Source organism: Mauremys mutica, chromosome 2 (genome assembly GCF_020497125.1).
Source record: "Mauremys mutica isolate MM-2020 ecotype Southern chromosome 2, ASM2049712v1, whole genome shotgun sequence".
NCBI classification, from domain to species: Eukaryota; Metazoa; Chordata; order Testudines; family Geoemydidae; genus Mauremys; species Mauremys mutica.
Window position 1 is genome coordinate 138,957,304 of NC_059073.1, and position 27,177 is coordinate 138,984,480.

General features: G+C 43.9%; 1 protein-coding gene across 3 annotated transcripts in view; it reads right to left on the reverse strand.

Annotated features, from left to right (window-relative positions):
- EBF2 (EBF transcription factor 2) overlaps window positions 1-27,177 on the reverse strand; it is a 178,799-nt gene that overhangs the window by 34,182 nt on the left and 117,440 nt on the right. For all 3 annotated transcript variants that reach the window (XM_045004698.1, XM_045004697.1, XM_045004696.1), the window contains exon 7: window positions 13,039-13,120. In XM_045004698.1, coding sequence (XP_044860633.1) covers window positions 13,039-13,120 — 82 coding nt within the window. The remainder of the gene's footprint in view (window positions 1-13,038; window positions 13,121-27,177) is intronic.

A 27,177-nucleotide genomic window follows, 5' to 3' on the forward strand; every position in this document is an offset into this window, starting at 1 on the left:
ACACCTTTGACCTTCAAAAATCTTTACATCTTAGCTAAACAAATCAAGGTCAACATTTCTTACCATTACCTTGTTAACCATTTATAGGCATTTTTGCCAATGCCCTTCTGAATGCATATCCATCAATACCACTTGTTCTCCCAAGATCATAAAACATGGCAAGCTTTGTTTTCTTTATGTGCATTGAGTGCTGGTGAAAGGTGCTGGCCTAACTTCCCTGGAGATTTAAGTCCTCAAATTTATCCACAGCACAGGCAAGTTACCTCTGGTACTACTACGCCAATGTGTCTGATTCCTGATCTGATGAGACCACCTTTACGGGTGAGATTTGGCCACTATGCTCATTCAGTTTATGGCTGCTCCACTAAGATCACCAATTGGTGTTAAACATTGTAGTGGCTTTGGTAGACTCTTGCCTATGGGAAATAGACTGAGAACACCAAATTATTTACATAGGGCATCAAACACCCTTTTGGGTCACAGCTGGCCGGGGCTCAATTTTAACCGATTACGTAGAAGCAAAAGATTCTGCATCCCAGTTACTTGAGTCATCCAGTTCCCCAAACTGTAGTTTTAGAGAAAATGAAGACTGTAGTGACCTGAAAAGTTAGAATAAAAAAGGACAAGGCAACACATTCACAGATCCAAATCTGGGTTCCAGCAAGCACAATGGAGAGATGTTTGTGGTCTTGTAAGTGGGGTATCCAGCAGTTCTTAAGATTTGATTTGCTAGTCTGGATGGTTCCTCTTTACTGGCCTCAGATATTAGTTAATTATTCCCCTTCCACATTAGAAACCTGCATGCTTGTTTGAGTGCTTGTTCATGTTCATTCCAATCCAATCAGGTGTGGGCGCACACACATGCACAGTAGCCAGCAGATTTTTCCCCTAGCAGCATCCACGGGGTTGGCCTAGGTGCCCCCTGGAGTGGCACTTTCATGGTGCCCACTAAAGGACCCTGCTGAACCGCCACCCCCTCAGTTCCTTCTTACCACCAGTACCGGTAGCTAGAACTTCCCCTTGCTCTTGCTTCAGCAAGTAGCTTAGCACTACTTTTGGTTTTCGCTGTAGATGGTTCATTTTAGTATGTTAGTATAGCATAGTTAGTTCACTTATAAGTTTCAGGTATGGGGGGTTCCTCCCTCCCCTCTCCCCCGTTTTTCTCCCCTCCTTATTTGTCACCGGGACATGCCGCAATCCCCCGGGGTTCAAGACTTGCCAGGACTGCGTGAAACGCATGCCTAAAAGTGACCCCCTGCACCTCCTGTTTACGGTGTCTGGCCAAGGGTCACCAAAAAGACCGCTACAAGATCTATCGGGAGTTCCAACCGAGAACTCTTAAAGAGAGGGAGCAGCAGCTTAAAATCCTCCTCATGGAGGCAGCTCTCCGACCTCAGTTGGACCCAGGCACCAGGAATCCCACTCCCAGTACGTCTTCTTCGGTGCAGAGAGCTCCAGTGCTATCTTTGAGAGATCCGACGTCGAAGACAGACACTGCCAAGGAGGCTCAGCACCGTCGTGGAGCCTCTGGGGAGCACTCCAGCCTTCGGCACCAGTCCCAATCGCTGGTGCAGAAGATGATGACGAGGAAAAGAAACCAATCCCCCTTGGCAAGATCCAGGGACCAGCCATCAGTGGCACCTCAGTCAGGCCACGGCTCTGAGGCTCGAAGTGGGGCTACGTTGACGCCTGCCCAAGTGAGGCAGTCAAGCCTGGGCCCGTCACGCTCGCCAAAACCCTCAGAGCACCTGCCACTCCCATCCACCACGGAGGCTTTTGAGGCAGCACAGGACCTGCTGAGACTCATGGCGCCAGTCTTGCTCCCGAGGCAGGAGGATGTGCCGGCACTGCAGGCACCATCCCAGCAGCCATTCAGTCAAAGGGAAAGCCGGTGATGATGTCACGACGATCCCCATCACCTCAGCACCCCCCGACGCCAGCACCTCCATCCAGGGAGTGCAGTCAGTCCCCAGGCTCCCGATGCTCTATGTCGAGAAGTGCAGCGCCGCCCTGGTCCTCCTATTATGAAACATCAGAGTTGGAGTCAGACTCGTACCATAGCAGGAGCAGAAGGTCCAGCTCAAGGCACCATAGAGGGTCCCGCCCGATGCAGTGGCCCTCACAATGATAGAACCTGGCTTAGTGGCCCTTTTGGACTCCGTGGGCTTTCCATCAGGGCGAGAGTCTGAGCCAAGGATCCCACTCGGGAGCTGCATCAGTGGCGTCCGCAACATTTGTTCCGCCACAACCAGCGACTGAGCCAGTACCTCTGGCATCAACGCCGTTGGCTGCGGCACTGTCACCGACATCAGCACTGAGCACAGTGCTGCCTTCGCCACAGGGGGCATCAGCAGCTCAGACGGCTGCTACGGTGCCAGCTGCGCTTTCGGCACTGACAACAGCACCAACATCGTCATCAACGCTGACTGCGATGGCATCGATGAAGACCCCGGTGCAGATGCTACACCAAGTGTCTACACCAACACCGGCGTGGGACCAGATGTCAGCACCAATACCACCGTCCCCCCGGAGTCTCGAGATCCCTCGGGTGGGGATGGTAGAGAGCAACCACCACCTCTGGTGGCCTCCTCCTCCTCTTTACCACATGAGGTGCTGGAGGGCACTTCCATAATCCCAGCTCTGGAAGACTCCAGGGTGTTGCAGCAGTTGCAGCACCAGGTCGCCCAGGCTCTGGGCATTAAGGTAGAGGAAGTGGTGGATGATGCAGACCGTATGGTTGACATCCTGGCCCCCTCTGGTGCTTACCATATCGCCTTACCATTTATAAAGACAATTAACGGACATGACTAAGACCCTGTGGCAGACCCTGGCCTCGCTGCCACCCACCGCTACTTTGTGTCCTCCAGGGATTATGAACACCTATATTTTCCCACCCCCCGCCTGACTCTCTGGTGGTGGATGCTGCTAACCAGTGGGAGAGGCAAGGCTTTCAGGGCCCTTTCCCCAAGAATAAGGATACTGAAAAAATAGACTTATGTGGGCGAAAGGTGTACTCAACAGGGGGACAACTCCTCCAAATATCTAACCAGCAGGCCATCAGCAGCAGGTACTCCTACAATACTTGCTTGGCGATAGCTAAATTCCCCTTGGACTCCCCACAGAAAGTACCTCAGGTCTTTGATGAACAATACCCATTAACAATTTACAGTCCTTCTGTTTGGCCTGTCAGCAGCACCTTGAGTCTTCACCAAGTGCATGGCAGTCTTCACTCCAACTGCTCCAGTCATGGTTAGCATCTGTGTATCGACCAGCCTGGGACAGCTTGGACAGGATTGTGACCCTGCCTCGCCCAGTCCTCGACTCCCTCCTGTGGTGGCTCAACCCTCCGGAGGTATGTTCAGGGGGTCTCCTTCACCAGTCCACAGCCATCTCTTTCACTAGTGACAGATGCATCAGACTTGGACTGGGGAGCACACCTAGGAGACCACAGGACTCAGGGTCTCTGGTCTCAGGCGGACCTGGGTCTCCACCTCAATGTCAGAGAGCTGAGAGTGGTGCTCCTAGCATGCCAGACCTTCTGGGCATACTTAACAGAACAATGTGTATCAGTCATGACGGACAACACCACGGCAATATTCTATTCTATAGCAACAAACAAGGCAGCACGCTCCTCTCCCCTGTGCCAGGAAGCCCTCATGCTGTGGGACTTCTGTGTAGAACATTCAATACACCTGCAAGTGTTGTACCTTCCCAGGGTACAGAATGAGCTGGTGGACCACCTCAGCAGGTCCTTTCATGGCCACAAGTTGTCCCTTCACCCGGACGTTGCAATTTCGATCGTCCAGAGACAGGTCTTTCCCCAGATAAACCTATTCACCACAGGAAGTGCCAGCAGTTCTGCTCCTTCTAAAACCACAGCCTGGGCTCCAGAGTGGATGTGTTCCTCCTCCCATGGGGAGGTTGTCTCCTGTACGCCTTTCCGCCCATACCGCCCATTCACAAGGTTCTCCTCAAGATCCGGAGGGAACGAGCTCAAGTCATATTGATAGCTCCAGCCTGCACTGGTACACATCTCTCCTAGACATGTCCTTGGAAGCTCCAGTAGGCCTGCTGCTCTTCTCAGACCTTCTGACACAAGATCATGGTTGTCGCCAACATCTGAACTTCGCTGGAAGCTCCGTGGTTGAACCCAGTGGAGCTTTCCTGTTCAGACCAGGTTAGACAGGTCCCTCCTTGGCAGCAGGAAACCGTCTACGAGAGCTACCTACCTTGCCAAGTGAAAGAGATTTTCAATCTGGTCGGTGCAGTACCATTCGTCCCCAGTGCTAGCCTCAGTGCCGCTTATTCTGGACTACCTCCTCCATCGAAAGCAGCAGGGGCTTTCATCGTTGTCAATAAGGGTTCACTTGGCCCCCATCTCAGCCTTCCACCCGGGCGAGGAGGGCTGCTCTGTCTTTGCTAACCCAATGGATTCTAAAAGGTCTCGACAGGCTATACCCTAAGGTTCATCAGCCTGTCCCAGTCTGGGACCTCAACCTGGTCCTTTCTTGACTCATGAGACCCCCCTTTGAAACCTTGGCATCGTGATCCCTGCCCTACCTATCTCACAAGGTCACGTTCCTGGTAGCAATAACCTCAGCCAGGAGGGTGTCTAAACTCAGGGCCCTAACCTCAGAGCACCATTACATTGTGTTCTATAAGGACAAGGTTCAGCTCAGACCTCACCCTCCTTTCTTACTGAAGGTTGTGTCGCAGTTTCACATTAACCAGGACATCTTTCTCCTGGTATTCTACCCTAAGCTGCATTCCAGCTGCAGGGAGCAGAGACTCCATTCTCTAGATGTCCACAGGGCGCTTGCCTTTTATATCAAGAGAACAAACCTGTTCAGAAAATTGGTCCAGTTATTTGTGTCAGTGGTGGACAGAATGAAAGGTCAGCCTGTGTCATCACAAGGCATCTTGTCATGGATAGCGTCCTGTATTCATGATTGCTATAACCTGGCAGCTGTCCCTGCACCTCCAATCACTGTGCACTCCACCAGGGTGTAGGCTTCACCAACAGCATTCCTGGCGCAGGTTCCCACTCAGGAAATCTGCAGGGCGGCAATGTGGTCCTCCATCCATACTTTTGCCACGCACTTTGCCAATACCCAGCAGGCCAGAGACGATGCGGCCTTTGGGTGAGCAGTGCTCCAATCAGTGGACAACTCCGACCCCACCATCTGAACTTGGGCTTGTGAGTCACTTGATTGGAATTGACATGAACAAGCACTTGAAGAAAAAACGGTTACTCACCTTCTCGTAATTGTTCTTCCAGATGTGTTGGAATGGACATGAACAATACCCACCCTTCTACCCCTCAGTCTGAGTAGCCGGCAAGAAGACACTGAGAGGGTGGTGGGTCGGCAGGGCCCTTTATTGGATGCTATGAAGGCGTGACTCAAGGGGGTGCCCAGGCCGACCCAACGGACGCTGCTAGGGGAAAAATCTTCCGGCTACTGTGCACATGTGCGCACACACCCCTGATTGGAATGGACATGAATAACACATCTCAAAGAACAACGGTTACGAGAAGGCAAGTAACAGTTTTTTTTACTAGATCCCTGTGCTCTTCTCATTTCCCAGCTGGATTACTGTAATGCACTCTGCTTGAAGACCAAGCTAAGGCTTCAACTACCGCAGAGAACAGAAGAAGTGCTATCCGTGTTTGACACATTAAACCTGGGCTCTGTAGGCTGCACTGGGCTCCCTTTTGCTTCCAAACACAATTCAAAGTGCTAGTTTTAATTTACAATTCCTTACCTGGCTAAGTGAGTGAGAGGCCACCTATCCTCCACACCCCTTCTGACAGCGAAGATCTGTCTAGAAGGCTGTGATTAACAGTCTCAAGATTTAAACTTTGGACACTAGCAGCTGGACATTCGCAATGGAGAATCCTTGCTAATTGAGTCTCCTTGTCAGCAGGGTGCATATTTCAATGTCCGCGGGGGTGGCGAGGAAGGAGAATTCCTTACCTATCCTGAAGATGTGTTAGGAATTGTAAATGCTTCAAGATCCTCTGACGAAAATGTAAGGCAGAAGCATAGCAAACTCTCCATCATATACACACTATATCTGTCTCTACACACACACACAAATATGCTCCACACCAAATTATATATATGCATATAAATACACACAGTGTTGTACATGGACAATACATATTGCTTTTGTATCCCTAAACACGCACATTTACATATGCATGAATACACATCAGGCATACATGCATTTACATACATGCAACACATCTCATCACTGGAAATGATCTCTAAAAAAACCAATCCCTGATACCATTCCAAGTGAGGAAAAAATTATTTATGACACTTGACATCTGGAAACAATATTAAATTCCTGATATACTTTCCCTTTTAATTGTGCAGTCACAGTACCGTGTTATTTTAATTTTTCCAGAAGAATAACCACTATGTGGATTTTTTTTTATTATTATTATTTTCCACCTGGGTGGAAGCTACACATGTACACCTACATACACAGACTCATCCTGCTGTCTTCACTCAGGTAAGATTCCCACTGATGTCAATGGGAGTTTTGTTTAAATGATGACTTCAGGATTAGATGCTTAGTATACTGTGTTTGCTGTATAGTTGAACTAGGGATGGGCTTAACAGAAAAATGCCAGCAACCTCTCTCTGCACCAAACTTCCATTGATTTCAGTTGGAGTTCCACGTTTAGACCCCGATCCTACAATGAAGCACAGAGGACTATCTTCATTGACCTCATTTCAGGGACCCTAGAGTGCCCATGGATTTTAGTATGTTAGAATTTGTGGATTAATTCTTAGCCAAGGTGACCTTTTTCTCACATGCTCAGGGATGAACTGAGGTAACCAATCTGGGGTCAGGAAAAAATATCCCCAGGGATATACCTTGGTTTTTTCCCCTTTCTACCTCCCTCTGGAGCACTGAGAAGGGGAAAACCCATAAGGGTATATCCCATGTTTCTCTTAAATGCAGTGGGTAGACAGGTCTGTGGTTAGAGCTAATATTTTCCTTCTCATCCACTTTCTGAACCACAATGGTGCTCTAGGATCTGCTCAATCAGGATGATCCCGGATCAAGGAGACTTCCCAGTCTACAGGAGGCTACTGCTTTAGCGCTGAATCTCAGCTAAGCATCTTAGCTGAAGTGCCTCATCACAGGTCGACAGAAATACCGTCCCCCATTACGCAGCGGTCATTACCATTAAGTATCATTGGACTCCAATCAAGTTCCCTGGGAGAAGGCCTCATTAAGTGGAGTGGAGTGCATCATGTGTTTTTATGCTGTTCTTGGGGGAATTGCCCTCTGAAAATATAGTGATGATGGATATGGTGGTATTATGAAGGCTTAGATTTCCAGTTCAGGTGAACTCCAATTGCCAATATTAAAAAAGGGGGCCAGGTCCTCAGCAAGTGTAAACTGGCCTAGCTCCATTGAGGGCCTCACCTCAAATGATAAATATTTTCCTTAATAAATGTACTGATGAGTTGAGCTGGCTAGAATTTGTGGGACCAATATATGGACAGCCACTAGATACCTGGGAAAATATTCACCAATCCCAAAAGTTGCATGAGTTTCAGCACCTATGGCAAGTGATTTCAAACATCTGAGGAGGGTAATTGGATGTAAGTGAGCATCACAGCGTGCATCATTGTTGTCATAATAAAAATAGTTTGAGTTGTATTTTATGACAATTCACTGAGTTTCAACCTTTGTTGCCACAACCCACTGGTGAGCGTGTGGTTACAGGTCTCCACGTCTGTGCCCAGTCCACAGAGGATGTGAATCTGTTCAACCCCACTTACAGAGCCTTGGCTCTTTTGTGTAAAATGGAGCAATTTATCCTTTTAGTTCTCCAAATCCCCAGTCTAATCCCTGGAACGTTAGCCAAGAGGCCTCTCTCTCTCTCTCTCTCGCACACATACACGCACACACAGAATCTAAGCATTTCCCACAATCAGATTCCTCCCCACTCCAGAATTCTGGTTTTGTAAATAGTGCATGTCACTTCTAAAGCCTCAGCCAAGTATTTCCAAGCACTTTACTAACATTAATTAAACCTCACAACATCCCCATGAAAGATAATTACTCTCAATTTGCATATGAATAAAAGAGCGTACTAGATGTTCTGACTTGCTCAAGGACAAAACACGAGTCAAGGGCAGAGTCAGAAACTGAACCCAGGAGTCCTGGTTTCCATCTCCTGTTTAGCCATTAGGATGCATGTAAGAAAGATGTGCGCATGTTGTAAATAATTTAAAATAAAATAATTGCAAACCATTTCACTTTTGAAATAGATGGTTTCTCCCCACAGTAGAAAATTGACTCCAGGATTGGTCAAAAAGGCCATAAGTTAAGTGATTTTCATTGTGTCTTTGAAGCTCCTGCTCAGTAGCAAAGCACATTTCAAACAGTTGATGAGATCACAAACCATCTGGTGTTGCTTTCAAAACTGAAGAACTACTCTTAAAAAACAAGAAACAAAAAAGTAACCCTCCCCCCACTCCAAAAAAAAAACCAACCCTACACTCTGTAGGCATCTGGAGATGCATTAAATTTACAATTCAGTGTTAATTTAACCGGTTTGTTTTTCTATTTTTTTAAACAGGTGCGATATAAATGAAATGAACTTTTACTTTTTTTTTTTTTTAAAAAGTCTCTCCTAGCAGTACAGTATAGCTAAGACTTAGACCTTTCCTATAAATAAGCTGGAGCCGATGCTCTGGATCCCAGCACCCTTAAGCTTTGGTTGTGATCCAGTTAAAGCCCGAACTCTGTGGTTCACACTCATCTCTAATCATAACCATTACCTTGAGACTCTTCCAAGTTATGAATAACCCAGCCTCTTGGGCTTGAAGAATTCAGTAAAACATATCATGTAGTGCAACTTCAATCTACATCATACATGTTGTGTGTTAACAGCAAAGCTTGAGTGTGCTTCATGCTTTTTAATGCACCCAAAATTCATAAGAAGACTCTTTGGGTGAAACCAACTCAATTTCAATTGATGAAACCAGGTCAAATCATAACCATGTCAGTGTAGGGCAGGGGACTGTTTGTGCTGTGTTTTTACAGTGTTCCAATCCCTGCGTGGGGGCCAGTAGGTGCTACCACAATAGAAGTAAATAAATAAGATCCTCATCCAGCAAATATTCATGCACAGTGTATTACATGAGTGACACCACTGAAGTCAATCTACTTATGTGAGTAAAGTTAAGCACCTGTGTAAGTTTTCACAGGACTAGCGCTTTAATAATCCTCAAAAGCTCTACTAAGAATTTGTTAAGGAAACCCACTGAAATTCTTTAGATCTGGTCCACAAATAAAACCTAATGAATTAAATCAGGAAAATCAATAAAATAGCCCTGTGTTTCCTATTTTTGCCTAGAAGTCAGACTCTGCTTTACCCAGTTATGATGGGCTTGCATTTCTAGGATTGACAGCTGTCTCTTCTAACCTCATAAAAAAACCCTGTCACATTCATTACCTTTGTTGATGTAAAGCTTACTGAGTGGAATTAAAATGAACGTGTGTTTGGAGTGAGAGAGCACAACCAATATTTTGGGATGACTCGCACGTTTAAACTTTTGACACCACGTGGGCGTGCCGGCAGCGTCTGTCTGACGCCAAGGCAGATAAAACAGGTGTTTGCACAAATTAAAACGAGAAAAGAACTAGGTAGAGCTAGAAGATGAGAATTCCCATCCAACTGCTCTTTGAACCCTACCCACTGCACTGCTCTTAAGAAAAGCATTGCCCATATTCATTTTCTATCTTTACCTAACCAAAATCTGCACAGAACTTATTCACAATGGGCCTGGGCTATTCACAACATTTCCCTTGTCCTTGAAGTCTCCTAAATTTCAGGCTCTGTTACAAATTGGGAACTAAGACCTAAGCTCACCTGAAAGCTCGTGAACCTAGATACACCGTTCTGAGCACACCTGGACTAAGATCCTGCTCTCACTGAAAAAAATAAGATTTTGCCATTGCAGTGGAAGCAGCTTTATTATTTTGGATCAGAGTCAGGCTAGCATCATGATTTTGACACAGAACTAGAGAAACCTAGGGGCAGTGACTGAGTGACTTGATGAGATTTTGGGTTTGACCCTCAAGGTCGAAGTGAAACTCCGAGGATATAAACCCACATGGGCTAGAGACCAGAGGGAGTTTAAATAAGCTCTGTGAAACAAAACCAGAGAATTTCATTTGGCTCCAATTTTCAGGCTTGGCGTGCAGGAAGGTAGAAAACCCAGAAGGAGAAAGAGTTTATCCCAGCTCATTTTCTTCTCCAATAAGCTGCTGATTTTGGTACAAAGTTCAAAGCAATGGAGAGGCATGTGAGAGAGGCATGCCAGGCGGATGGGCTCAAGGCATTCCATTGGTAACCACGTGAATGACTAAGACTGATTTCAGCCTCCTTGTTTCATGTTCAACTGGAAATTTAAATTCATTCAGGCTCCATGACATCACCACCTTGGGATCAGAGTCAAGAGAGTCAAACTGGGAGTAAGACTGATGGCTAAAGCTTGACCTCAGCCAGAAAATCTGGATCCAGATCCAAACTCTTCCATAGTTTAGGGCATGGTGTGAACCTAGGGGTTCGGTTTCACCTACTGTAGAGACGGGGCATGGGGTAAAAAACTGAAACTAGATTTAAACTAGATCTAAAGTTCAGGTGTTCTTGGATCCAGAGTTTGGCTCTGGGGCAGCCTCTAACCAATACTATTATTTATTGATTTGTTTTTATTGCAATTGTGTCTAGCAGCCCCAGTCACTGACCAGGACCATCCCACTGTTCTAAGCACTGTAGAAACGCTGAACAAAAAGACAGTCCCTAACAGTTTCATTTCACTACATTCCAAAATCAGCCTCTCTTGATCAGTCTCCGTACGTGCTGGCTCCCATTTATGAGTCATAAGATGATTTTTCTTCCTGTTTCAGATTTTTTTCTCAAATCTTGGCAGGCAACATCTGGGATCAAAATAACAATCTACGCTCCTTTGCTGATGGGGGTTGCCATTAAAAAGTCAAGGTTTATTCGCTGACAGTTAACAGTGTTGTATCCAAGATATCATTAGCCATTCCCTAAACTTAGAGTAGGAGATAACTATGAAGTATCTGAACTAAAAATTCAACAAAAATGAACAGGTGTTTTGGTCTTGACATTTTTCTCTGACATTTTTGAGCTTTGCAAATTGAAAACTTTTGTTGCGTTTGTTTTCAGCAATCAGAATGTTCAGTTTTCAGTGGAAATCTGACAATTTTTGACAACGATTCTTTTGGGGAACATTTCTATTTTGTCAAACAAAGCCATTTTCTGTCCAAAAAACATTTTGATGAAAAATTTTCGACCAGCCCCAGCAATAACTTTCAGTGCAAGAAGAGCCTTTAATGATGATGGCCGTTGTATACGGAAATATTTAGTGCTCATGTGGCTCTCATTTTGGGCACCTAACTAGCGGTTCCCCTTCTTTTCAACCTGCCCCTTCATCTTTAAAGCACTTTACAAACACTGAGTGTCCAGTCCTACAGCCCTTCCTCACACAAGTAGTCTCCCTCCCCCCGAACATCAATAGAATTATTCATGTAAGAACTGCAGGATAGAACCCAGTAACCGATCCTTACAATGTATCTTGTAAGTAGACATGTTTAATTTATATTTTATAGATGGGGAAACTGAGGCACCAAACTGTTTTTGGGACCTGGCCGAGGCCACACAGCAACTCAAATACAGAGCTAGGAGTCTAACGCATGAGTGCAGGTCTTGCAGTCCCATCCTTATTCTTCCAGACATTGTTGCCTTTCCCAACTAGACCATGCTGTCTCTGCAGTAGAACAGCTTGGCTGAGAATTTTGTTGCTGATACGTGAGAGAGTAGAATCCTGCTCATTCTTCCCTAGCTGTATTGGCTTTCTATGCATTTCTCTTATGCCCATCACTGCAATATCTAGATACCAAAGTTAATGAACTAGGCCTCAGAAAACTCCCATGAAATATGATCCTCCATTTACAAATGGGGAAACTGAGGCACGGAGCAGTGGCATGATTTTCTCAAAGGGCTTCACAGGAAGTCTGTGGCAGAGTAGAAATTATCCCCATATAACAGGTGGAAAATCTGAGGCACAGAGACGTGGAATGACCTGCTCAGAGTCGCACAGCGTGTCAGTGGCAGAGTCAGGGACAGAACCAAGATCTCCTGACTTGCAATTCAGTAACCTAGACACTAGACCATGTTGTCTTTCTGTACATGGTCCTCTACTACAGTGACCTCTAGAATGTCACTTTTCTAACCATGGAGAGTGCTCTGCAGTGCTTCCAGGCAGCATTAGAAATGGTTATAATTTGTGCGAGGGATGAATTACAGGTGCAATACTTATTTATTAAATCTAGTTGCTTAAAAGATTAGGGGTGTATCTGTATCTGCCTTTCTCCTCACCAGTGTTTGCAACTTGACACACTTCACCTCCCTCTGTGTTTTTATTAGCTGGTATTCTCAATACATCAGCGACAGCTATGATGAAACCAGTGGCAGATTTCTCTGCAAAGCAGCTGGGCCATTGTCCCATGGGTCTTGTTGCTTTGCCGTGCGAGATCTTAAAGTGACCACGACTATTTTGGCTGCTGTTTTTAAAGAGGCTGAAAGGGAGGGTATGCAAGAGTTAAAAAGCAGGGGAGAGTGGGGAATAGAAGGGAGGGGTGCTTGTGTACCATGTACAGAGCTACTTTGAAAAATTCTGAGGCATCTAAGTATCACAAACATGATCCCTGCTGTGGGTGTGAGTGCTTTGCCCGAGGGTGTCAAATCAAATATCCACCGCTGGTTGGTACAGTACATTGCCCCCCCTTGGGTATTCAAGGGGGGAGGGGGGTTGAAGAAAAAAAGGTTTAAATGCAGCAAATGAAGAAAACCTTTAACAATATCTGAAGCGGTTTATCATTTACTGTCACCTTGTTTATTATGAACAATATAGGCGAAAAAAAGGAAAAGAAAAGAAAGCAGACAACTTACTTAATGTCAAGTCTCCTAACACTTACCTGGAAACGTCTCATGTCTCTGGGGTTCCCTGCTGTTTTCAAACAATTCTGATTGCACTTGAGGAAAAATTTCAAGAAGAATCTGCAAAGAGAAAGGACTGGGTCACTTCTATTAACAAGAAACTAACATCCAGTATTATTTACCTGCTTTGCATTGATGCAAGTGTGCATCATAGCGATATACGTGAGGGTATATAAACAGACTGTCTGAAAAACTTAAAAATAAATCACATTTCTCTCTGAAATTTGTTACTTATAAGTAACATCTAATGTGATTATGAATGAAATAGGAAATTAAATATCCTCTTTGGACAAGGTCCTTAGTTGATATAAGTCAGCCTAGTTCCATACAGCTACACCGCTAAGATATCCGCTAAGAATCTGGCATTCTATTTTTTGCAGTGTCCTTACTTTGTGTATTTGACTGCCTTTTGTGTTTAGCCAGGTTCTCTTATTTCTTCTGTTGTCTGTGTAGGTCTTTTGTGCAACAACATCAGAGGATAATACTATTGTAAAAACCAGAAAAATTGGCAGGGTAACTCTGGAGCAGGTGAAAGACCTGAAACTACTTTAAGCTCATTAAAAAAAAGCTGACCAGATTTCATGTTGACAGTTAGTTACTAAGTTTTTATTAAAGATAAACAGAACTGTTGACAGTCCAAATTACAACCTTACATAATCGTAAGAGAGAGGGTGACAAAAACAGAAGTTAAGGGAATATAGCAGACCCAATGCAGAATATAGGCGATGATTTAGAGTAGCTATACATACTGGTGTTATTAAAAGTTATCAATGATTTTTTTTCTATCAAATACACCGATCCTTCACGCTTTACAATTCTGGATGGTCGTGGTTTGTCATTTATGTAAGTTCCATCTCCAGCACTCTAGGCAGAAACTGCCAAACGTTATGAACCACAGTGCTTGGATTTTGCACAGCCTTGACAGGCTATCACTAGAGAGCCATTCTCAACAGGCCCTTGAGTACAAAAGTCTTCCATGTGAATAAGCAAATCCATCTTTCTAATGATGGCTGCACTGATAAGACTCATGAATTTCAGGAGTGTAAGGGGTTAACAGAACCATTGCAAACATTTGCACTTTTCGGATACAAAATACCCCCCAACCATGCTATCACGATCCCAGTGTGACGGACAAGAAATATTTAAAGTGTCCTCCATCGTGAACGTGAACAACTTCCGTGCTTCTGTTCTAGTAGCACATTTACATTTGGGGAACAAAACAGGTTTAAGTGGGACAAGCAAATTTGTGTAGGCTCTGCGAGGGAGGGAGGAGGCATTAGTACAGGAGAGAGATTTTAAATAGTTGAAGAATTGGCATGGAATACAGTGAACAATTTATTTATTTATTTCGCTTGCTGAGTGCTTTTCTTAAAAAAAAAAAAAAATTCAGCTTTTGCAGTAAGTTAAAGTCCCAGGTGAGCTAGGCCTATTTCCCTTTCTGTTACTATGACAACGATTTTTACCGCAGTCCCAAAGTCCCTTCAGAACTCACACATTCATGCCTTGAATTAGAACTTTAAAGGAGAAAGATGTATATTTTCCAGGGTTTACCAACAACAAAATAATAATAATAAACCAGAAATCAACTTTGCTTCCTCACCTCACTTTTTATTTACACCTCTCAAACATCCACTCCCCCCAGCACACAAAATAAATACTTAGGAATCTGATTCCTTTCCGTGTGTCTCAAAAAACAACTGCAATCCTCCCCACAAGCCCCCCCAAAGAGATTAGAAACATGGGCCCACAACAGAAATACCCTCCTATGGGGTTCTGCTGCACTAAAGGGTTCCATTATTTTTAAACCAATCTGAACCTTTTCTGACCCTTTTTCTCATAAGTTTTCCTTTGTGAAACAATCATTTTATCCCCATCATTTGCTGCTAGCTTTCCCCTTGCTCACAATTATAGAACCTTCTTGGTTCTTTGTGTGATGCAGATAAAGGTAAAAGCACAGTGTCCATACTGCAGTCTCTTTTCACTTTGGTATTCAAGTTTAGCAGTGGAAGATGGATCAATGCTCCATTGTCAGAGGGCAACTTCTATGAACAGAGCCCTAGTCACTTGGTTGTACATAGAACCAAAAAATCATACAAAACTTCATGTTTTACGAGCAGAGCTAAGTGAATGCAGCAAAAACATATTCACTAATATTCTTGCAAATAAGTCCTGTTGATTCCATTTGGTGTGGAATTCGTGGCCCCTTTTATTTCAATTTTTTGGTGAGAAAAATTTTATTTGCAAATATGTTTCCAGAAAGAAAAAACATTGTGCATACTAGCACATGTGAATATTTGCAAGTTCAAGCCAGAAACGCTCTCACTTGCAAACACTCTTTTTGCTGCATTCCAACAATTACAAATGCTTGCAGATTATCTGCAAAAAGACAACGGGACCTCTCCTGTTTAGGAAGCTTAGGTCATCCAAGCAGGGAAAACAAATAATGCCATGTGACCAAAGCAAACAGCTATCCCGAACAAATACTGGAGACCATTTGCCAAGAAATCATGAGCTAACTATTCATAGAGTAATTGCAAACAAAGTCTTAAGAATCATGACCTGTTTGTGGGTAACACACAAACAGAAATAAGGGCTAAATTAATCAGAAAAATTATTTCCAACTTCATTTTTTTTCTCTCTCTCTCCACCTAGGTCTAAATAGACAGAAATTCAACCCAAGTAGAGCCTCCTATAACCCAGGAAGGGAACCAAACCCAAAATATTTGGAGCTGGATCCTCAGATGGTGTAAATCAGCAAAACTCCATTGAAGTCTGAGCAACCAACCAAAGATCTAGGCCATAACTGTCTTTTTTTTTTTAATTAAAGAAAACCATTCATTGCTCCTTATAGGCCTGATCACCCCCTATGAGATGCCAAGAGCCCTCATCTCTCATTGACCTAATTGGAATGGAGACCGCTCAGCACCCCAGCACACTGAGGCTTCGGGGATCTGCCCCAAGATACTCAACAACAACTAGTGGTTTGCAGTGCTCCACCCAAGACATTTTAAGGGGCCTGACTTTCAGGAAGTGCTGAGCCCCTGCCCTCTGAAAATCAGACTTTAAAGTGTCTTAAAAGCTGGGCTCCCAAAATCATTAGAGTCACTGTTGAAAATCTTGGCCTGGGTATTTAATATTTTAGTATTCTAGTATCATTCTGCCATTGCTTGCATTGTGGCTTATGGCATTTATATTTTCTTTAGAGCCCAGTGGATATACTAATGTGCTTAATATTTTCCCCCTGGTTTAAGACTTAAACACATGGACAGAGGAATTTTCATCTTTCCTCCAGTTGAATCAGGTCACTCTCTCCCTTCAGATATTTTCCAGTCAATTTTAACTGCAACTGGGCACCCGTATAAAGTATTCGGCCTGTCATTATATATATCCATATATATTTTAAATGGTTGCATCTGGGAAAGGCATTAATATTTATTAAGGCATTACAATAAAAATGAAATTTTTTGGTGGGGGAAAACAAAGAGGAGGCAAGGCTTAACATTGAATGAAGTTGATTTAGGGGTGATCGGAGAATTACAGAGGGGCTTTATTAATTTTTTTAAATTAGAACCTTTAGCAACTTTTTGAACTTAACCCACACATGCATCAAGAAAATAAAAAATTGACCCTGTTTCTTAGCTGGCCTTTGTTCCTCCATAAGGACCATGCTAGCTATGGGTTTAGCAGACTGCTGAGTTTCCAGCCAAGAAGTGAGAGATATGGCTCATTCATACTGTATATCAGCATTGGAGGCACTGAGGGACTAGTAAGCTAACTTTGAATGACTACCACTAAACATCTGGCAGGGCTATAGAAGACTTAGGTATTTTAATGCATGTACATCAAAAATAATTAAAAGAGGTTTTGGGCCATCATTTTTCTTTTTTAATTCTTTTTTCTTCCTCCTCCTATTTGGTTCCTCTGTCCACAACCAGAGAGGGCCTTGGAGGTGTCATGTTGGAAGACCCTGCACATACTACCAAAAATCTGTTTTAGTATCCCGCTGTCACTAATGATTGGTGAAGTATTGTACGTCTACAAGGCTCCGTATGCGGAAACAGAGAATGGTCTAGTGGATAGGGCAGTGGACTGGCACGCAGAAGACCTGGATTCAGTTGTCAACTCAGCCACAGACTTCTTGTGTGACTTTGGGCAAGTCGCTTAATGGCCCGTGCAGTATAGGAGAAGGTCAGACTAGGTGATCACAGTGGTCCCTTCTGGCTTTAGAATCTATTAATCTACCCAGACCTCCATTTCCTAGCTGTAAACTGGGGGCAGAGACTGCCTCTTAGTGGGTGTACGTAGACCTCAGCACAGATTTCAGCTGGCATATCTAAGCACTAATAAAATACTAACTATTTAAAAAAACGCAATGAAATCAGCTCTCCTCTACCAAATGCTTATATTCTAAAGACCTGATCCTTTGAGGTGTTGATATCCCGCAGTTACCATTCATCTCAGAGCTAAGGACAGTCAGCACCTCACAGCACTACAGTTTGATGGCACAAGTACATACAGCAGCGGAAATAATGAAGTGCAACGTACAGATGTTACAGCTTGTGGCACTGAAGACCAGGCAGGATTTTAGCAGCCAGTGGAAGCAGAGGGAGGGCACTTAGCAATGATTAATTGGGAGGCCATTCTGACCCATAAAGGAAGGCATGGAGGAAAGGATGCCGTTGGGAGAGGGAGAAAGAGATGAAGGGCCAGAAGACAGAGCAAGAAGTGGGGGCAGAGAAATGAGCTCAAAGAAGGAGGTTGGGCGGAATTGTGGCGAGATCTGGAGGTGACCAGAAACCAGAGCTGAATGCAGATGCAAGTGCAGAGGGTAATGCTGGTGTCAGGACCTGATCCCAAGCTCATTGCCAAAGACTCTCAATGACGTCGACAGGATTCTGGTCAGGCTGAGAGAGGCCACTTTGTTGGTTTCCCTGCCCCACTCCCTTTTAAGTTTCAGGGCCCAAATATCCTGCAATTACCTTTTATCTAGGACCCTGTCCAGCAGGCACATCATCATGCAAGGAGAGTTCTTGCCTCTGCCACTCCCTGAAAAACCGAACGGCTACAGACAGGGCATCCTGTCTGACATTTGCAAGGGTGGGACTCAGTCTAACAGGTCTTTTCCATCACTCACTCTCCTAATCCCATAGGAACATGATCTAACATTTCAATGGGAATGCTTCCATGCAACACGGCGGTGGGGTGTATGTCTGTGGAAGGCTGTGGCAGTGCCTATCCTTCCTTAATCTCCATTCTCCAGTGATTGAGAAGAGTCTGGTTCAAAGCCCACTGAAGTCAGTGGCAGTCATTCCATGACTCCAGCAAGTTTTGGATTGGGACACTAAAGAGCAATCCAACATGCAGCAGAAGGGTGTTCATTTTTTTAATCAATTAAAAAAAATAACCCACAAGATTTGCGACTTGTCCGTCTTCCCATTTGGAGCTTCACGAAGAGGTAACGACACTTCATGTTTTGACAGCCCCATCCTGTGGCTCCTAACGTATTTTATAAACTTCAGTTAATTTAGCCTCACTAAGCCCTTTTGAGGTGCAGCAGATGTGGGTGACTGTCACCATTTTAGAGGTGAGGAAAGTGGGGGTCAGATAGGGGGGAGGAATTGCTCCCCACCACCTGGGATTAGAGCTGGGTTTAGAACTCAGCTCCCTCAGTCCTCTGTCTTAACCACCCTTCCTCTCACCATTTGATAGTCTGCTCGCATTAGCGCTGCTGTTTCAGAGGTGAAATATCAGGAGAACTCCAGATACGTGATTTCATCCTTGTAAGTGGCTCTCCCGGGCATTAAAAAGAGAAAGCACTTGAAAAGCAAATCCAGAGACAAATTGGGTTTATTTGGCTTGCCATGGAACTCGAACTCACAGCCCTAGTAACCTTCTCGCATGAGAATGTACCTACTTTATGTTTTCCAGCAAATCCTATGATGCTGTCATGTAACTGGAGATAGTGAGATGACAACATCCTGCCTCCAGAAACTGAAGGGTTACCAAAATGGCAGAGAATGAATTTAAAAGAAAAAAGGTGTGCTGCTATTTTGAATATCCTTGTTTTAATGTAACTATATTAATTTTAAACACCCCAAGAACCACATCAGAAGTATCATAACATGAACGATTTGACATCAACTTCATCAAAGCAAGGAAATTCTGAGCTCAGGGTCTCAGTTGTCTCTTAAGTCACCCATGTGTGTCTTGGAATGGCAGGCTCTGAGATCAGTGTGACACGTAACCTTACCTGATGCTACAACACAAAAGGAACAACAGGACAAACTGGAAGAGTTTATTCTGAATTTCCTGCTTTGGTGTGAACTCGGGTCTTGCGCATTTTAAGTAGGTGTTTAAAACTGGTTAATTGCATTTATCTGATATCATCAGCATCATCTTGATGAATATCTCAAGATCTTCTGTATAATCTGCACATTATTTGCTGGAGTCATTCAGAGATTATTAGGGAGTCAATCAGAGGACCACCCACTTTTTCAAGAGTTACAGACATGGGACATTTCACTACAGCAATCTAGGTCATACGTGCACTGTACTGGTGTAAGTACTGACAGATGCTACAATAATACCCCTTCGCATTTGTACAATACTTCACACACAACAGTTAATTTATCTTCACAACATTCCTCTGCGCTAGCTGCTACCCGCTACCCCTGGTTTACAGAGGTGGAAACCAACACATGTAGGTTGGGTAACTTGCCCAGGTTTGTAGAGGGAGCCACTGCTGGCCTCGGGAATAGAAGCCAAACCCAGATCTGTGCTCAGGGTACTAGACCATGCAGAGATTCCAGTTGCACAACAGAGGCTTTTTAAGCATGCACATTGTGGCTCCATTCTAGGGTCCCTCCAACATTGCTTTAGAAAAATCAGGGACCACTTCACTCCAGTCAGATAAAATCACCTGCTCCAATCCACAGGGACTGAGCTACAGGGGCACCGAACGGCAGCCCCACTTCTCTCCAACCAGTCATCGGTTACAGTCTGAGCAAGTGCCGAGCACAGGGCTCCTGCTGATGTCAGTGGAAGCCAGACCTGCAGGAGGGAGGAGCGCAGAGATACAACCGGGGTGCCAGAGAGTCTGATCCAGTGTCCTCATTCAATTCTAATATGTACCGTAACCATCCTCCACATTCTTGAATCCCTGGTTCTGCCTGCCTGTATTTTTCCCAGCTTAGACAAAGGGTATGTCCACATTATAAAGGTTACAGCACTCGGGCCTAGACACTTGCTACAGTGACGGAAGGGGTTTTTCTGTCCACCTCCTCGCAGGGTCTATCCCAGGTCAGCTTTACGACGTTTCACACCCCTGAGCGACATAGCGCGGTTTCAATTCAGGCCTCAGACTCCTACTGCCCAGCTCTCAGGCTCTTCCTCTTCCCAAACCTCTGCTTTATTTCCTTGTGAGTTTCATGACTACATCCTTACCAATTATGATGGACACAGTAACCTACATCTCTACCAAGTTACCTCTCTCTCCTCCATGTCCTTCCTTGTCTCTTAGCCTTCCAGCACTGATCTCCGCTGATACCCCCATTGTACAGAGAGGTTATGTGATCTCCTCCAAGGGTTCTGTGGAGCACTGGGAACTGAATGCAGTTCTGCTGAGTCCCAGTCCAGTGCCTTACCCACAAAACTATCCCTCCTCACACATCCTGTCTCTCTCTAGAACATGTTCTGGCCAAACTGGAGCTTGTGAGCCGCATGCAGCCCTTTTACAGTTAAAATGCGGCCTGAGTGTGCTCCCATTCTCCGCCTACCAGATGGGGCTGGGGGAGCTCAGGGCTTCTGCCCCGCGGTGGGGTGATGGGGCTAGGGGCAGAAGCAGAAACGGAGGGTCATTGGGGCAGAAACCCCGTGCCATTGGGGCAGAAACCCCGTGCCTAACAGGCACCGCCCCGTGGGGCAGGCTGTGTGTGTCTTGTTGCTCTCAAATTTCTGAAGATTATTGTATGTGGGTCAGTATATTCGGCCACTTCTGCTGTAGAATAAAATGCAACATTCCTTGTTGTCCTGTGGCGGGGGGTGTTTTTAAGAGCTTATTTAAGTTCTAAACTAGCAATAATCAAATGTAAAGGTACAGCACATCACCCAAACCCAGCCACGTACATATCAGTAAATGCAATGTTTATAGGCACATATTTTGCACATTCTTTGCTTTATACACTAATTTCTTCTCTGAAATAGATGATGTTCCACTGTCAGCGGACAACAACAGACCTATACATCCAAGGCTCCAATTCTCACCCATTTGGTAAACAATTCACTTATGAGGTCTTGCAAAATGATCCCGTCTTCAAGGAACTGGGATTGTACGAGCGTGCATTGCCTGTGACATACACAGGCACTTCTCAGTGCTGCATGCAGTTATTTGGCATGGCAACACTCGCTGGGAAAGAGAATCTCCAAGGAAAACCTCCTTGTTTTTTTGCACTCTGATGAAAATCTGACACCATTAATGAAAATAATAATTGAACTCTATGGGCTCGAATTGAAAATGAAACACAACACTAACAGCGTGTTTGTAATTGCAATTGTTCTCCAAAAAAGCCTTTTGAGGGCTTTTTGCAATATTAGCAGTTTCCCTTTTTCCTTCGGGTTTTCCTTCTGCTCCAAAACTTTCCAGTAACTTACAAGACAATGGCTGGGAGCTTATTTATACAGTAAAATCCAGATTATTCACACCATTTGGCCCATAACCAAATGTGTTAGCATAATCAGAAGTCAGTACACGGGAAGTCAATAAAAACAGGGGATTGGGCTGGCTGCTTGTTGGAAAGGAATGTTCAAATATTATTCTTATTTGTGCAGTAGTACTTACAGGCACTAGGTGATGGGTAGTCACATCGTAAGAGAATTTATAGTCTAAAGAGACAAAGCAGACAAAGTGAGGGAGGGAGGAGGGATTATTATCCCCATTTTACAGATGGGGAATTGAGGCACAGAAAGATTAAAGTGACTTGCCCAAGATCATAGAGCAACTCTGCGATCAAGCTATGAATTAAATGAATGTCTTTCACATCCCCATCTATGCCTTTACCACTTCCTCAATAGAAAAACAGTGGTGACGTTTCTGTGTCTCAAAAACTAACTTTGAATGGGATTTCAGATGACATTCTCCTCCATTACATCTATGCTTTGTGCTACACAATCTCAGTTACCCCCTGCCAACTTCTATAGCGCTCTGTATTTTTGGTTACACCTATACCTTCTTCAGCAGTGCCTTACCCTTGTAGCTACACCGTACAGATGTCTATAGTGCTATTGTCTCTGAGTTACATTTTGCAAACCCCATTGGCTACAAAGAGATTTGCATGAGGTGCAAGCGAGAATAGAATTTGACCCCCATTCATTTTCTCCAGTGCGATGATGATTGTTTGAAAAGTACAACATTAAGTTATTTGACGCCCATCTAATCCAGGGAATTTATCTTTGGATTTTTCCACCACTCCCTTTACAAAAACAATCCATGCTAGGCTGAACTGTGAACACCAATTACAACAATAGTCTTTTTGCTGCTGATTGGTCCACTGGTTTTTACTATTGCTGCCAGATGGTAGAGGCCAGAGCATAAAAACTCTCTACCCTGCCATTAATTCAGCACTTGGTAATAACTTTCCCGTGACTCCAGGAGATCGGAACGTTGGGCAGACGTAAATGTTCAGAGACAGAATCAAGGTTAGGCACCTATTTTACACCTGCCAGAGTGGATATCACTCAGACGAATGCTCTCACTCATCTATGAAGTCAAGAGCATTGCGTGCCCCTAAACTGTTGTTGTATGGAATAAATATGCATTCATTTGCTGAGGAAGCAGACTGACATCCAAGCACCTTGGATCCATATACATCTTTCCCCTTCCTCCTCCAAGGTCTATTGAGTTTGTAGTTTTACACCTATTGTACTTATGGGTCTACTCACTGATGACCTTGAATCTGAGCACTGATGTAATATTATATTCCTATGACAGATTTATAGATTGGCAGATAAGGGTGCATTCCTTCCCTAAGACAGGACAGCATCCAATGTTTGTTAGCATCATTAAACTAAAACTGACTTTTCACCTGCTCCCATACCATATGCAGCTGCAAATTTTTAAATTAAACTATGAAGCCATGCATAAATTTACATATATTACAGACTAGCCTCTCCATTTAACATGCAAATGTACTCCAATGTTTCAGAACACCTTCTGTCGCTAATTAATTTGCTGAATTATAATTAGACTAATCCTGCATAATTAATAAGCACAGATTTTTTTTTAATTTCTAAGCAGCTTGATGAGATCATTCACTTCCTTCTATAAACTGCTAAGTAACTGTTAAAAAAAATCTGGAAAGAACATATGTGAAAAGGTATGTTTGATGTCGCATACAAATTCAAACTAGCGGACAAGATACAAGAAAGTCAGGATTAATATAGGTATATGGATGAAACAAACGTTCAGACCATTATTTGCAGGGGCAGAGACTAATGTGCTCTTTGTCTCTGCGTTTTCTTCCTTGGGCTTTTACCTTCTGAGATCATAGACTGAGACAGAAAGGATTACAGAACCGTATGTAGCATTAGGAGATATGATATTAACACGCCCCTGTATATCAAAACACTCTCCCTGTACATGCTGTGTGAGGATAAGCTCCTTTGATGGTATTTGGAATTGTTTTCATTTCAGCTGCCAAAACCAACGGAGATCATTCTAGTGAAACGATTAAGTGTCATTAGTACTGGATCCATTCAGTAATGATTAAAACGAAGGGTCTCGCTTTAATGCAGAAGAGCTTAGTCTCAAACAAACATGTGTGTCAAAGTGTTCCAAAAAAAAAAAAGTGCCATTTGTATAGCGCAGCAACATAACTCGGTGTCTATTCCCGACTTGCAAGACTACCCTAATGCATAAAGGAGACCAAGTACTGAGATCTCAACAAGTGATTTAATTGTGCAGAAAAGGGGGAGCCACACACACACAAAAAAGAAATCTGTGGACTGAGCAGACAGAGTTTTGTGGCATATTTAGCAAGTGATCGTGCAAGCTAGAAATAATACAGGTTCAACTTGTAAGGTTCTTATTTGGTTTTCACTTAGCCCTTAACTCAATTAGCACCCCCCGCTGAGCCAGGAATTCAGGATTTGACCCACACAGAAGAGATCAGGGGAAATGCATTCCCTTTCTGAGAAGTTATCGAACCATTTAGAATCAGCAAAGAGATAGTTTGGGAAGGGGGATGGATTTCAGTTAGTACCACCCCAAAACACACACACACACACACACAAATAACTGAGATCAACCACTCTCACACCAACAGATACATTGGTTTGGAAAGGGGCATGATGCACCAAGATGTTGAAAAATGACTAGTGATTTTGGCTAGCCAACTGGGGACATAGTAAAGGGGCCTGATTTTCAGAGGGCAGGTGCTCAGCATTTTCTGTCAATCAGGCCTCCTCATCCATTTTAGGTCACCTCCTAGAAGACTGATGTGTACAAACCTTAGATGCTTAAATTATATTTAGCCTCAGACTCAAGGCCAAGTTAGTTAAGGAGAAGAAAAGTTATCCAGAAGTTCTAAACTGCACCGACCACCCACACTGAATCCTAACCATCTGACTGACAGAGTGATGGCATCAAACGAACACATGGCTCCATGTCACCTTGGAGCTAGACAATACCACTAGAGGAACAGCTCCTGTAACAATTCTCTGCTGTATTAGCTTTAGGCGGCCTGCATATACAGAACTTTTCCATAGCCACGTATTGCGCCCATTGGATGCAATCAGAAGTCCAAGAAGATAAAAATAAATAGAAAGGTGCTTTTTTATTTCTTTTATATGAGATCTCTTTCTTAATCTATCTTTAACATATCTATCTCAATAGGTAAGATAGATGCTGAATAAGGAATTCAAACCAAAACAAACCAATGGAACATGGACCCAATCCTGTTTTTTTACACTGGGCCGAGTTGGGCCAGAGAGATTAGCCCTCGGTCCTACAGGGAGTCTGAGGCAGAAACAGGAACAGAACTCAGATCTCCAGTGTACCAATTCAGTCCAGTGTACACGACCAAGCCAACTGATATTCTGATATTCTTATCAGAGGGGTAGCTGTGTTAGTCTGGATCTGTAAAAGCAGCAAAGAAGAAGAAGTGGATATTCACCCACGAAAGCTCATGCTGCAAAACGTCTGTTAGTCTATAAGGTGCCACAGGATTTTGATATTCTTTTGAGTCAATTCTTGCAGCAAAGTAATGAAAATTTCCTGGTGCATTTTCCAGTTCTAACATGTGGCCACCAACAAATTTCAACATCCACACCTCTTGGGGGATTATTGATTTTCAGGGTTTCCTACCATTTCACAATTTCCTGACTGTGGAAATGGTCATTAATGATGTTGAACTAACATGGGGTCCAGGAAAGATTTCAGCATTTCATTTCAGACCTCTTTGGTGCCCCCTCAAAACCTGCTGTTCTGTGGAAGCAGAAAAAATGACCAGCCTTAACTTTTTCTGTTTGCTTAAGAAAATATTCTGAAGCCATATTCAGCTATGCTTTAACATTTTGCACAGAAATCAGTTAATTTTCACTAGCAAAACAGCAGATTTTTGAAGAAATTCATAAACGTTTCATAGTTGGGGCAATATGAAATAATTTCTAATACTGTATGTACTGATTTTTTTTAAAATCACAAATTTAAAGTGATTCCAACTTTCATTGCAAACATTTCATCCATCTCTTCTTGCTAACCTGCAAATGTAATTAACCTTTTCAGTACCCTTTGATATAGTGTATGCATACCAGAGGCTTGGAAAGATGCAGTATTTCAGGCAGGAAAATAACCACACATTAGAGCCCTGCATGGGACTATTCTTAATCCCACTCCCGCTATTATGGCAGCAGGTCGTGCAGGATCCTAGTCCTGCTGCCATCAAATGAGAAAATATAAACATGAACTGCATCTATTGGCAATGGGTGGGTGTCAAAAATGCAGCAGTTTGATTTGGAGAAGTTTCCTGACGTTCAGATGCTTTTCCAGTTTGAGTAAAAAGATTCTCTTCTCTTATTTCAATTTTGCATCTTTGTTTGGCTCAGTTAACATGCTGACGGTGCTCAAGAACATTTTACTTTGCTTGTTTCTGGCCTGTCAGTGATTTCAGGGCACACGTCCTGCCCTGAAATGTTATAAAGATGCACAGGACATAGGCCAACATGTTCAGAAACGGCTAATGATTTTGGAATCATTAGCTTCATGAGAGCTCATTTTCAGAGGGCAGGGGCTCAGCACTGCCTGAAAATCCAGGCCCCTGTAAGGTGTCTCCACTTGGGCACCCCAAAATTGAAGCATTCAAAAATCACCAGTCAATGTTGACATCTTGGCCTTAAGGTTTGCCATAAAACCATGGCCCCAGTAAGTCGGGTATTCTTCCTCTGGATAATAGCTGGTGCTACAGAAGTCATTGTTCTCCTCACCACACACACACACATGTACCTAGCCGATTGTGCTGCGCTGTTAATGAGGAAAGAAAACTACTTTCTGACCCTTAAAGTGACCGATTTATACCCTAAGGTAGGAGATTAATCTCATTTTAGCAGGTATATGTAATACACTGGCCTAGGGCCTGATCCTACACCACTTTAGTCAACAGAAGCTCTGCCATTGAGTTTAATGGGTACAGGATTGGGCCTGTTTTGCGTGGGATCACGTTTTGTTTTAGTGTCTGCCTCCAGTGAAATTAGGAGCCTGCTACTTACAGGCAGCAAGCAGATCTACTCCTTTAACAGAGTAGTGGTCGCTTGTGCTTTTGCTAGGGAAGGCCACAGGTTTGATCCCTTGTGACTATCACAGTGTCCATCCGTATGTGACCATGAGTTCATTGCACATAATTTTATCATCAGTCGCACAATGACTCAATCTTTGTTTACACCCAACCACTGTACTGGAGTCTATGACTGCTTCCACCAGGGAATTCTGCACTGCGAGAGGAAGCATTTCTTTGTGCTGGTCCTAAGTTTACCGCTTATTAATTTCAGCAACTGACTCGCCTATTGTGGGAATCAGATGCATCTCGTGAAACACACCAAATCCCAAACCAAGCATCTGATTCCTGGGT